The sequence below is a fragment of the Artemia franciscana genome, chromosome 11 (genome assembly GCF_032884065.1).
Source record: "Artemia franciscana chromosome 11, ASM3288406v1, whole genome shotgun sequence".
NCBI classification, from domain to species: Eukaryota; Metazoa; Arthropoda; class Branchiopoda; order Anostraca; family Artemiidae; genus Artemia; species Artemia franciscana.
Window position 1 is genome coordinate 30363749 of NC_088873.1, and position 14457 is coordinate 30378205.

The window sequence follows — 14457 nt, forward strand, 5'->3', positions numbered from 1 at the left end:
AATTACAGTTTAAATCATTGTATAGAGATTTATACTTACTTAGACCTTTTTCTCCAGTTGAAAATTTACATTTATAAGTGTTTTTTGCTTCACACTAAATACAAAATCCCAATAAAATAATTTAACAAGTCCTAAAACTACTTCAGTTTCCAGAAATCACACATCATTGTGCCCAAACGAAAGGCTGCATCTTATATTTTGACAATATATATAGATGATTTTTTTTCTGAATCATCCTTAGTTTTTCCTGCCTTCCATGAAGTAAAGACACCTCTGCGATCAACAAATGAAAACATAAGTGGAAATTCTTGTCACTTTCTAGCTCCCTTTTAAAAAATACAAAGTCTACCAAAAAGAAAACAAAAGATAGTTGACTGTCCTATAGTAGTGTGTCAAAAATTGTGACTTGATTCTACTAGATTATTTTCGTAACGCATTTTCGCAAGCTATTTAGGTTAGTTCTTATATCTCGAGGGAGAAAAACCCCGCCTTTCAAAAACCGTGTTAACTAATGTCAAGGACAGACGAGGAAATGCAATCTTCGGAGAGACAGATAATTCCACCTCTTTAAATTGATGGTTTATTTTCGCGACCTGTTTTAAGCCTGTAAAATCAATGGATCTTAGACCTAGAAAAATTATGAATACGGCTACGGTGTTCCCGCCAAAGGACGCGACCCTCCTTGGCGCGGGTGTCGAGAAGTAAGCAAGGGAACCATACTACGGCATTCCCGGCAGGCGACGCAACTTCTAATATGGCGGCGAAGTCGAAAACTCTACAAGCCACATGCTTGGGAAAACCAACTACAGTCATAAAACACGCAAAATCAAGAATAACTATTGGTTGTTGGAACGTCGGATCTGTTACACAAGAAGCTACGCAAGCTCTCCTAGTCTATGAGATGGAGAAGTACAGTATTGACATATTATGACTTTCTATGACCAGAATCTCCGGTTCTGGCTCAACAGTAATTACAGCGCCCGATACGTTACAACAGCTCCGCTTTTTCAACTCTGGATTAAAACGATAGCTCTGGACCCCATGGCGTTGGTTTCATCTTGAACCAAAGAACCAAAGAAACGCACTTCTTGAGTGGGATCCTGTTTTCCCCGACTGGTTAGGATTAGGCTTAAAGGAAGCCCTGCAAACGTATCCATTCTCTCCGCATACACCCCTACTCATCCTGCCGCATTTACTGCTAAGGATGAATTCTATTCGCGATTGCAATAACTTCTTTTTCAGTTGCTGCACGAGACTACCTGTTATTGCAGGGGACTTAGACGTGAGAGTTGGTCTATCTGATACCACGCACGTCCTTGGAAAGTTCGGACTGGGGCATAGATGGGAAAGTGGGCAAAGGCTGGTAAACTATGCTTTGATGAATCATCTTGGTGTAACCAACATCATATTTCAGCACAAGCCAAGCCATCTACTGACCTGGCATTCCAACGACAGTGTCACTAAGGCCAAAATTTACTTCATTCTCGTCCACCAACGTTGGAGATGTTCAGTAATAGACTCCCGCTCTTATAACGGTGCAGACACATGCTCAAAATCAGGGTCCGATTATAAGCTAGTGCATGCAAAAATACCCTTCGTCTTGCATATCGAAGAAAGAATAAACCGAAAACCCGAATCTACATCGGTAAGCTGCAAGATATAGAAGTTCGACTAACTCTAAATATGGAGCTAACAAAACCCTTTAGATGCCCTAAACTTGAATGAAGAGGAAAACTACGACCCTGAACAAAGATGGGAGACCTTCAAAACAGTAATAAGAGAGACCACTGAAGATATCCTAGGCCGAACGAAAGTGAAACGACAACACTGGATTACCACCCGAACCCTGTCAATAGTCAAATAACCTAGGAGAAAGATGAGCGGCCCTAAACATGTCACGGAAGAGTTTCACAGACAGGTCAAGCGCTCTGCTCGTCTAGACCACCACAAAACGTGGGAAGATACTGATTTGTTTTTAGAAAAAGCAGTACGCGCTCATGGCACCAACAAACTCTACCAGGATCTTAAGAAATCGACTAGTAAGAAAGCTGCTGTGGCTGAAGCTGCCAGAGACAGAGCAGGAAAGTCATCAGCTGTCAAAAGGAACGTTTGATCATATGGAAAGATCACTTTCAAACACTACTTAACCAATCCCCATCATGAATTCTTGGTTGTCCCCCCCCCCTTGTGTTAAAAAAAACCTTTCAGTAACGAGCTGGCCCATACTATCCACAACAAGAGCGGAAATACTCGAAGCGATTAAGGCCCTGAAGAACAACAAAGCTCCAGGCGAAGATGGTCTCCCCCCAGAAATATACAAACAGTGCCCCAAGTATAGAGAACCAACACTTTCCCAAAGGATGGGAAGGCATCATTATTCTTTCTTTTTACAAGAGAGTTGATAAAACTGAGAGCAAAAATTACCAGGGAATAAGTCTAATTGCAATTGCAGTAAAAATTTTGGGGATTGTCCTCCTTAACAGCTTCAAGGGGGCAAGAGAGAAACAAACTCGTGAAAATCAAGCCAGTTTCTGACCTGGCTGCACTGACAATATTTTGGCACTCCCCCTTCATTTCCACATTTGATTCGATCACTCTCCAAACACTTTGGAAAATTTTAGATAATGATGGAATGCCCCTGAAATTTGTCAACCTACTTAAACCATAATACAAAGGTTCTGTGAGCTGAGTTCGAGTTTACAGAGAAGAAACCGAAAAATTTCCGATTGAGTTTGGAGTGAAACAAGACTGCTTCCTGTCTCCGACTCTGTTTAACTACTGTATTGACTGGGTGCTGGAAAATGCACTATCTTCTCATTCAGGACTTCAGACTCGACAGAACCATTCACTTGGAGAACTTGAATACACTGACGATGTCGCAATCTTCTCGGACCCAGAGAAAGCTCAAACTATGCTTGATGAGGTTGTTACTTTGGGCAGATAGCACTGACTTGAAAGTCAGTACAGGGAAGACAAAATTTATGCCAGTAAATCACACTGATCCTATTTCGTTAACTGTATAATCAAGTACAGATGGAGCAGGCCAGCAGCTTCACATACCTTGTCTCCCAGCTTTGTACTGATGGATCTTCTGACGTCGATATTCAATAGCGATTAGAGAAAGCACAGACGGTCTTTGCTTACCTTACAAAACCGTTGTGGAACCAGCGTGAAATTAGTGTAATAACTAAAGTTTGTGTCTACCTGACTTTGGTTCTAACAATCCTTTTTTATGGATGCGAAACTTGGTCAATAAAGCGACTACGTGGAAATGCACTGAATGTGTTTGAACTTAACTGTCTGAGTAGCATCCTCAGGTTAAATCTGAATGACCGCATATCAAATGTGGATATACGACGAATATGTGGTATCAATGAGATACGTTGTCATCACGATCAAGGAGTGTCGACTGAAATGGTTGGACCATGTCTTACGGAGGCCAACAGAGGACTTTACTTGCCAAATCCTTCTAGCTGAGCCACTTAGCTCATGGAAGAGACGCCAAAGAGGACAGAGGAAAAGCTGGTGGAACTTGGTTAAATCAGACCTTAAACCTATTGGAGGGTTCGGAAAGTTTGGTTATAGATGGACAACTCAATGGCTCCCATTTGCAAAGCAGCTGGCAGTAGACCCCACTAGGTGGTTCAAACAGATCTCGAAGATCCTAGATACCGGGTAAGGTGGAAACACCTGATTCCCGCTACGAGTATAAGCACAAGTACGGTTTTACGTAGTAGACCCCAATACGTGGTTCAAACAGATCTCGAAAATCCTTGATACCAGGCAAGGTGGAAACGCCAAAAGCACAAGAAAAGAAGTAATTTATCACAAACATAAAACAAAACCTGATTTATGTTGTCATAGATACGAACGGAACATATGTCAAGCTAAGACAATACACCCAAAACGTAGCACATATAATTTTTTTTCCTGACTTATTTTGGTAAGGACAATTTGCTTCCGCGTACGAAATCAAGATTGGGACAGAAACACTCTGCTAATAATTGTGAAATAGTACTTCATTGCAATGAAGTACTATTTACAATCGTTGCCAAGACACTTACGTGAAGATACAATTTTCTAGCCTTAAATGTATCGTATACTAACTTAAAGTAAACCAGTTAGTACGGTAATTTAACCCCTTGCCCCTCAAAATAAAGATTTTCAACGAAAAGCCAATCTTTGTAATAGAGATGGAAGCAATTTTTTATTATCAAATACATAGGAATCATAATGCCGATAGAAAAAAGACTTTCTCTATAATAGCCTCAATCACTTTGATGGGTAACCTACCCATATAATGTGTCTTTAAAATATTTCAATTAAGGTACCAAGTAATCTTACAAACATACTCGCAGGAACCCGTCAACCCCTCTTCATTTTACAGATGGGGTGAATTGACGAAAAGTACCGAGGCATGATATTGTGGGTAGATTCTTTATAAATAAAACTTAAGGCAGATACTTTTTTGATGATTGAGAAGTCAAGAAAAGGCACTAGGAACGTTCGTTGATTTTGAAGTGAATTAAAGATTACAATAAAAAATATTCAGTTGTATTAAAAACTACTTCAATGACTGATGTCTCTCCATGATCCCAAATGAAAATGAAATAATCGGCAGAACAACCATAGAACCGATGCATCAGAAGAAAGTTATTTAAAGGTGATATCTCACAAATTCCACGTAAAGAGTGACCAAAAAGGATGACAGAATGGTACACATTGGGACACCTATGCTTTGAGTAAAAGATTGGTTTTCCTAAAAGAAATTGTTACACGTACAAATTAGGTGTATCATAACGACGATGGCGAATTTCGGTCTCCTAAGTCACCAGCACTCCTCTTTCTCTCACACACTGTAAGCTCTAACTCAAGGATAAGCAAAATTATCCTTTTTGGACCCACGCAAGAACTTTCCAGAATGTAATTTAATATTTAACGATCCAGGCTGAATTTAACTGTTTACATAAGAACCACAGAGCTTTAGCCCTTACCACATTCTCACAGAAGACCAGGAACGGCGACAAAGATAAAAAAAAAAACACCAAACTGCTGCACCCTGAACACAATTCTTTGAGTGATATTTTATATTACTTATTTTATTCCGTTAATTTTGAGCTTTTCTTTAAAGAAGAGCTACTGAATCCAAACAATTGACTTAGTATTCTCTATGATCTATGACACCCTTAAAAGTTAAGCCTATAAGCACATCTCGCTATTAAAAAAACTTACCTTCACCTTCCCTTGCTCTGAAAGGTTCATCCTCAGTAGAAAGTCTCTGGAGAGCTGTTTCGACAAACCCTCGAACCTGAAATGTATTTCAACTAGAGCAATATCCTCTTCTCATGAGTGAGGAAGAAACAAACAGTATAAAAATGTCAAGTTTAGTAGGGAATAATCTCAAACTATAAGGAGTCTAAGTTAGGTTTCAGCAAAATACGTTTTCTCTCTTGGCCATGCTACTGTCCTAATGGAAGATCGATGTTTTCACCATATTGTTGAATACAGCAGAGAGGGACTGGCGTTTCCCTGGCGTGAGGAACTCGACCCACCTTATCCTTTAATGAAAAAAGCAGTGCCGGTAATATTAGGTAGCCATGTTAAATTATCAAAAAGTATCTAATTGGGTTAAGTCATACACATTATCCAAAGCATACATTTAAAGTTGGCACATTACGTTTGCTTCAATTTTCTAGGCTTTATTTCTGTACCTTTATCAGCATAACTGTTCAAGTTTTTGATTTCTAGTACCCAGTGAAAATACAACCAGAGCTAATACATGGAGGTATGTGAGAGACGGATTCAGGTCAATGGCATAAAAGATCCATCGTCTAAGAAGAGGCAGAACATTTTTATTGGGAAATCTCCAACTATTCTAAAGGTATGACAAAAATTTTTGGTCACTTCGGAAAACATGTTAAAGTAAGCCTATTATACCCGTATACAAACTGAAATTACTGGCATGGTCTTGAATATAAGTAAAGGGGGAAACAATAAAAGAAGTGAAAGAACGTAGCTTCTTCATTGAATTGCCAAAAAGGCAAAGTGTAAGAAAGAGGAACAATTGTCAATCACCGTTAGATGTGCAATTCACTTAACGTACTAGAACGATTCTATTAGCTACGCTCGCGGACACAAGTGAAATCAATAGTTTGGACCAAGGGGTTAGACCCTTCTTGGTGTGCAACAAATTATTTATATTTTCTATTCTCCCTCAGCTATAAAAATACTTTATATTGACAACCATTCTAAAATGGATGCTACTTGACACCCTAAAGCAAGCATTCCACCCACACGCGTCGCATTAAATATATAAAGGACACACGCAAGAAGGGAGGAGGTCCAGGTCTATGTTATCCTATACCGATTTTTGTAGGCTTCTCCGAAAATTTTCTAAACTTTTTGGCGAATATTGTACAATATTTTGGCCGGAATGAGGCAGACTTTGTCTGCTGACCACGTGCCTCTGGATATGGGGTTTCTCCCCTAACTAAACACTCCGATCAGGACGGCCGCAACCTCATGTGGCGGATGGAGCCCACCCCGGGAATCTCAGTACCTAGGTTTAACCTAGCTCTAATCAGATTCCAGGCCTAGGGTCGGTTGGGCTAGCGACTCTCCACCCGAAAATTAAGTGCTACGAAAAGTGACAATATAGCCTCGGACCCGGATTCCCTTTTAAGATCTCGACCATCGCGCGTCAATGGACATGCTGACGATGTCAGAAAGACTGACAGAGTAAACCTTATGGACCGAAGGGGGCTACGAATAGCCACCTGGAATGTCTTGACTTTGAATGCACCTGCGTTAAAGAACCTACTCTTTGAAGAGCTTCGCAAGAATAAAGTGTCAATCGCAGGTCTTACAGAAACACGTCTTACCGGAAGCGGAGAAGAGCGAATAGGTAACAGTGACTCATTGCTCTGGTCTGGAGGAAGCTCGAGAAGAAATGGTGTTGGCCTTGCACTAAATAGCCTTACAAGGAAGGCCTTACTTTTACATGAAGCTGTATCGGACAGATTAATGAAGGCCCGCTTTGGAAACAAGCATGGCAAGATGACTGTCATCGTATGCTATGCCCCGACCAACGATTCTGATGATGCAATTAAGGAGGATTTCTACTCTGCCTTGTCCAGATGCCTTGCAATAGTACCCCCCCCCCATGACATAACTGTTCTCCTTGGCGACTTTAATGCGACAGTGCGCGATGATATGGGTTTATGACATGGCACAGTTGGTCCTGTATCCCCCGACCCACTTAACGACAGTGGGCTCCGCTTACTTGAACTGTGCCGATCTCACGACCTTTATATTGCAAACACCTACTTCCAACGCAAAACTATTCATCAGTACACGTGGTATAGTAATGACGGTCGTACAAAGAAGATGATTGATTACGTCATTATTTCCAAACGCTGGAGATCATTGGTGAAGAACTGCAAAACTTACAGATCAGCAGAGCTTGGAAACGCAGACCATAGGCTTGTGTACGCCGATCTTCGGCTTCGCCTCCATGCACAACGATCGAAAAGAAAACCCGTCGCTGCAGATATTGGGAAACTAAAGGAACCAGATACTCGCCAGAAGTACAGTATCGAGATATCGAATCGCTTCGAGGCCCTTGGCTCACTTAATAGCAGCAAAGATCTCTGGAAGCATTTTAAATTGCAGACCAGTGAAACAGCACAACGGCTAACTAATGAAACACTGCAAGTCATAGAGCAAAGACGGAAGGCAAGACTTCTTGGGGACATGACCACATATCGGAGGCTCAATGGAGTGCGGAACAGACTCATTCACCGGGATAGAACCCAGTTTGTTGCAAGGAAAGCCGATAAAATTGAGCTAGCTGCAAAAAAGAAAGACATGGGCAGCCTATTCAAGCATCTCCAAGACCTCACTGAAAATAAAACTCCCACCTTGGGTCCCGTCCTGTCCAGGGATGGTGCACTTCTCTCTGACGAAGGTTCTTGTCTTGAGCGGTGGAGGGACCACTTCTGTTCGCTCCTCAACAATACTGGTCCGTCTGCGCCTCCTAATGATAGTCCCAGCCAACCTTGCAGTCAAAGACCTGGAACAGATGTTCCTCCAGATGAGCCTTTCAGCCCCTCAGAAATTGGACATGCAGTAAAAAGACTCAAGAATAATAAAGCTGCTGGTATCTGTGGCTTAAACTCAGAGCTGCTAAAATATGGAGGTCCTGCAATGCTCCTGTTTCTACACACCCTGTTCTCTACAATCTGGCAAACAGAGATAATTCCCGAGGATTGGCGGAAGGGTGTCATCATCCCCTTATGGAAGAGAAAAGGCTCGAGAAGTGACTACTCCAACTACCGGGGAATAATCCTACTGTCAGTCCCTGGCAAACTGTTTTCAATGGTCCTGCTGGATCGATGTCGAAGCACCATTCGAAAAATCCGGCGACCGGAGCAAGCTGGTTTTATGTCGGATCGTTCAACCATCGAGCAGATTTTCACGATTCGACAAATAGTAGAGAAGACTACAAAGTTCCGACAGAAAGCATTTATTGCCTTCGTTGACTTCCGTGCTGCATTTGACTCAGTCGATCGAAAAGCTCTTTGGCAGATTCTAGAGTTGACTGGCCTACCCAAGAAATATTGCAGACTTCTCAAGGCGCTGCACCATGGGACGGAGAGCTGTGTACAAGTAAATGGTCGGCGCAGCCCGTTCTTTCAAATCAAGACAGGGGTGCGCCAAGGATGTGCAGTGGCCCCAGAGCTCTTCAATGTCATCATACATTACGTTATGACAAAATTCACTTCACGTCTCAGCTTTGGGCTCAAATTCGGAGATCATACCATCACAGATGTCGATTTTGCCGATGACTTGGCCATTCTGGCGGACTCCATGGAGCAGCTACTGGAAGCGCTCCGAAATCTGCGAGAAGAGGCTGCCAAAGTAGGACTGCATATAAACTGGAACAAAACTAAAATTATGGCCATAGACCCGTCTTCTCCTGCTGTTAACTCTCCAGTTAGCCTGGACGGCACCACTAGCATCGAGGTTGTTAAAGACTTCACCTACCTGGGCTCCGTAATTTCTTCAAATAGCTCACTTCTCCCCGAGCTGCAGGCAAGATTATCTAAAGCGTCTTCTGTCATGGGTAGACTGAATCGTCACCTCTGGCGAAAACCAAATATCAATCGCACAACGAAACTGCGGATCTTCAACGCCCTAGTTGGCTCTGTGATGCTTTAAGGAGCTGAGACATGGCAAGCATCAGCTGCAACCCTCAAGAAAATAGACGTATTTCATGCAAAGAGCCTGAGGAGGAATGAGGGCCTACGATGGTCCGACTTCGTCAGCAATGAAAAGCTTCTGCAGCTCACAAAGCAGTCTTGGTTTTCGACTCAAGCAGCCGAGCGAACCTTACGATGGTTCGGACACCTGCTTCGAATGCCACCACATCTACCCGCAAAGATGATCTATGACTTCGACTCTATCAAAGTTGGTTGGAAGCGACCTCGCGGCCGACCAAAGAAACGTTGGTCCGACAGCCTGTCCGAGTTCTTGGCGATGGCAAACATCAGACAGGGCGAAGAGCAAATACTCGCCATGGACCGAAGTGGGTGGAGGAGGCAGACGTCACTCTCTACGCCGAGCAGTGCCCGGCAGGAGACTTAAACTAAGCTAAAGCTAAGCTCCGAAAATTTTAAACTTTTTGGTGAATATTGTACAATATTTTGGCGCATATTAATGCAAAATTTTTTACTCAACTTTGGGAAAAGCTTTAAAATTTATTTTTATTATCTCGTTTAATAATAGATTTGTTTAACATTTAAACACATATTTCGTCACATAAATCGGCTGTTTTTTTTGTTTTTTTTACAGATTAGCCTCTCTTGAGAAAAAGTGCCGAGGACACTACAAATGAAGTATGATTCTTTAAATGGGTCAAGTGGAAACTTACCCAGCCATATATGCCTTATAAAAATGATGAAAACCGCAGATCTCAATTTTTGATGTAAAAGACTTCCATATGCAGTTAGATAGTTTTACGCTTAACGGGTGTCAAGTTTGAAAATAAGGAAGGGGTCTGAGAAATCAGCAGAAAATGAGTAAAAATAATATATCATAATTGAGCTCTAGAAGTGTAACTTCCCTGACAGCTGAAACAAAGACAAACACTGCCATAAATTTAAGCTACGTATTAATATGGATGTTATTAACATCATTCAAGATTAAAAACTTTAAATTATTTGTTAATTGACTTACCTCCAAAAACATGTTTTTAGAAGATCTTACCTACAAACCACAAGACCATCATTTCCTCAGGTTTTAAAAATCCCACTTTTATTACTTAGTTTTTACATATTCCCTCTAATCCATATATGTTCACCAGTTCAATTGAACATAATGCACCTTTTCTTTGAATGTTGTATTGCTCAATGATATGTTGCAGATAAATTGGGTGTTACAAACGTTGGCTGAGCTTGTTTTTAAACAAGAAAAATTCCCCTTGCCTCTTTAACAATTCAATTTTGACAAAAAGGGAGAGAATTTATGAAACAAGAAAATCTTAATAGTTATGAAACAACCAAAACGAAAATCGTAGAGAATCCTAGTTTTTAGGTTAGAATAGATCGAAGGTGAAAACAGGGGGCAAAATATTTTCATTTTGATGTCCTTGGTACTAGAAAAAATGCACGCTTATCCCCGTAAGTTCCTTGTAGATATGATCTATCATCTCTCCCTCCCCATTTAGTGTCCTATAATGTTGGTGTGTTTTACTATTTTAACTGTAGGTGCGCCAAAAAGATAGTGAGCAACTTAACAATTTGTTAAAGATTTGCACCTAATTGGACGCAATTCATGTTAGCTTTTGAATATCAAATTATTAATAAATTTGAGATTCCCGAGTAGTTTTTTTTTACCAAAACTTAGAAGTGTTTGGTTATTAATTCTTAATGAAGTATTTTAAACACCAAAATAGGCCTTTTAATTAGGCAGAGTCTGAAATCTTAATATTTGCGCATGGCCCATGACAAGCAAAGCTTCTTGGGCCGAAAAGTTTTTTTTACGTTTATAATAGTGTTTTAGTATTAATAAAATGACTGATTGATTGATTGATTGTAGGTTTATCCTATGTTCGTCACAACAAAAGCTAAGAACAAAAGAGAGAAAAAAAAAAAAAAAATAAAGCTACACTTAGAATGACTTTTTAACTTTCGTAGATGAAAATCCAGTACTAATAAAACACATCCAGTCCTTATTCCACACTTCATATTAACTCACTCAGAAAATAAATGGGACAAAGCTCTTCAAAAAACCCATCAAACCCGCTTTAAACCACACCGACTGTCCAAAAATGATGTTTCTTCGTGATGTGTTTTATTTTTCCTCTATCCGTGGATGAAGAAAAGAAAAAGAAGTAGGCGAACGCTGGTTATAGAATAGTTTGGACAAAACATGGTCTCCAATAGCCTGTAAAAGTTTTCGCCAGTACGTCGTACGAGAAAAATATTCCTGCAGTTAAGGTGCCAACTGACGTTAGAAGTTGGTTCGATCCAGTGGGCTATCTTATTTCTATGGATCATTTCGATGAACTGTTTTGTGTTACACGGTAAAGGTTATGGGAGAACATGGTATATAATGGGAAGGTAAAAGTCTCCTCGACTTGGATTTTTCCGATGATTCCAGAGACCTCGACAAGATGAATGAATTTTTGGAGGATATAAGACTCCAAAGTGCAAGAATAACTTTGGAAACTAATATTGAGAAAATCTATTAGACTATTAATATTTGAGGGTGAAGAGCTGAGGTTAGGTAACGAGAAAATCAGCCAAGCGATTAGCATAGCTTACCTGGATATATGGTTACTTCAATGATAATATAAATACAAGGTAATTATTTGTGAGGATGATGGATGCGCTGAAACTATAAAAATTAGAATAGCCAAGGGAGTTACTCCCAGTTTAAAAAAGTTTGGAAGATAAGTCTATGGACTAAAATTAGAACGTTCGCAGCCACAGTAATGACACTAGTTAAGCATGTCTTTGAAACGTGGGTGCTTCGAAACGGTAACAGAGATATTGTTAAATGTCTTCTAGAGATACTGTCTAAGGATAATTAGGTATTCATTCCACCGACCATTTATAAACCCATAAATTGTACGAAAAATATGACTCAATCCTTCTTCCTTGGTGTTTAACGAAAGAACCATTTAGATGAGTGGGAAACGTATTAAGGACAAAGGATGATAGATTGCTAAATATTGTTCCTTTTGGCCATCCATATGGGATAGAACAAAAAGCAGGTTGTCTCCGAATGAGATTGGGATAAGATTATAAGAAAGGACTTAAAGGAATTTGGAACTTATTGGGAGAGATTAAAAAGTGAAACTTCAAGTTTATTCGGGTTGAGGAGGAACTTGCGCAGCTGTGGTGGCCTCAGGCGGCTTGGTGTCACAATGAGTTGTTAGTAGTAGTTAAAAGTTATAGAAGGCAAGCCAAAAAGAGAAAGACATGAGATATAAAAAAAGAAGACCTCTATTTTTCTCCACGTTTGGATTTTGAACATATGGCATCAATATTTATGAGGGTACAATACAATCACTGGAGATTATGAATGTGGTTTTTAAAAAAGGGGAAGTACCAACTAATTAGAAAAAATTTAATTAAACCCTTTTATAAGAAAAGTGATACTATTGAGTGCGGTAATTACAAGGGTCTTGGTGTCATTTCTGCTGGAATATGTACCAAACAACCTTTTGATGTTAGCAGTAGTTAAAATTTATAGAAGCAAAGCCAAAAAAAAAAGAAATTAGAAAGGAAAAAAGAAGACCGTTATTTTCCTCCACGTTAGGATTTTGAATATACGGTGTCAATATTTATGATGGTAGGACATTTATTGGACAAAACTTTTGAATAATAAAACCCACTTACTTCTTTATTAGCACCTCGTGGATCTAGTTCCAAAGCTTCATTAAAATATTTCTGTGCCTTTTCAGCATTCCCTAACTTCTTATAAACTTTACCAAGAAGGAAGAAAACCATTGATTCCTTGGGTATTTCTTCTTTCAAACTTAGCAGCTCTAATAATGCATCTTCATGTCGATCAGCTGCAATTAGTATTGAAGCTCTATGGTACCTACTTGTAGGATTCTTAGGATTGATAGCAACAGCATTATCCACAGTTTGTAATGCTCGTGTCGTTCGATTTTGTGCTTGATAAACCTATAAATGAATACTAAGCGTTATACATCATAGCCTGATAAAATTTTGTGCACGCAATTTATGACAACAGAAGGTCTTCTTAAAAAAAAGAGAAAGATAAAGAGAGAAAGAAAGAAAGAGAGAGAGAGGAATGGGAGAGGTGGCAAATACGAGAGGAGAGAGAGCAAGAGAGAGAGGAGTAATAAAGAGAGGGAGTAACTACAGGAATTTGTAGATGGAATTTTTTGGGCGGCGTGAAACATTCAGTCCGAGATCAAAATTTCTTAAATACTATTGCTCGGGGGTTAAGGCCTTAGATTACCGTTTGGGAGGTCAGTGGTTCGGATCTCATTGATAGTAGATCATTTATACTGATTTGAAATATTACTTACTATTTCTAAGATAGGATACTTAAACTGCAATAAAATTCGCCATAGAAAATTCTACATAATGTTGCTTTTCTCTGACTAAAAGTGGTACGATATAAACTTTAATCGGCTGGTATCCTTGCTGTTATTCTTTTAAGAATAATTTTGTCCTTCATCGCAAATTATCGGAACAGATTCAAACATCATTCATTAAAACAAGTTAAGTTTTTAAGGTTTAAAAATCAGGTAAATCAAACAGTTCGTGGCAACGAACTGTAGTAAGGAGCGACCCGGCTCAATAATAACCAAAACTCTAAAAAATTGAATTTTGATATCAATAGCTACATCAAAAGAATCGCATTTTAATGCTGATTTTAAATATATAAGTTTCATCAAGTTTAGTCTAACCTATCAAAAGTTACGAGCCTGAGAAAATTTGCCTTATTTAGGAAAATAGGGGGAAACATCCCCTAAAAGTCGTACGATCTTAACGAAAATGACACCATCAGATTCAGCGTATCAGAGAACCCTACTGTAGAAGTTTCAAGCTCCTATCTACAAAAATGAGGAATTTTGTAGTTTTTGCCAGAAGACAAATCACGGGTCAAAAATTAATATACAAATTTCATTTTAATAATTTCCCCTCCGCAATCCCTCGCTCTTTACGCTAAGGTTTGACTCTTTGCCACAATTCTACTTTTTAAAACAATTAAAAGCTTTAGCGTAAAGAGCGAGGGATTGCGGAGGGGAAAACTCATTTCATATACGGAGTAATTTCTGTTCGTTTTAAGTTTTAATGTCGCTCCTTACTTTCAGCTAAAAAAATCAGTTTTTTTTATTTAATTTCTGAACGTTTTTGAATTAATGCATGTTTGGTTTTGGCTCTCCGCACATAAATTATTAAAATGAAATTT

The 14457-nt window shown here is 39.6% G+C and overlaps 1 protein-coding gene across 1 annotated transcript in view; it reads right to left on the bottom strand.

Annotated features, from left to right (window-relative positions):
- LOC136033080 (cell division cycle protein 27 homolog) overlaps positions 1–14457 on the bottom strand; it is a 67005-nt gene that overhangs the window by 5762 nt on the left and 46786 nt on the right. Inside the window, exons 13-14 of the mRNA XM_065713680.1 lie at positions 12906–13196; positions 5233–5308 (exon numbers count right to left, since the gene is read on the bottom strand). Of these exons, the coding sequence (XP_065569752.1) occupies positions 5233–5308; positions 12906–13196 (367 nt within the window). The remainder of the gene's footprint in view (positions 1–5232; positions 5309–12905; positions 13197–14457) is intronic.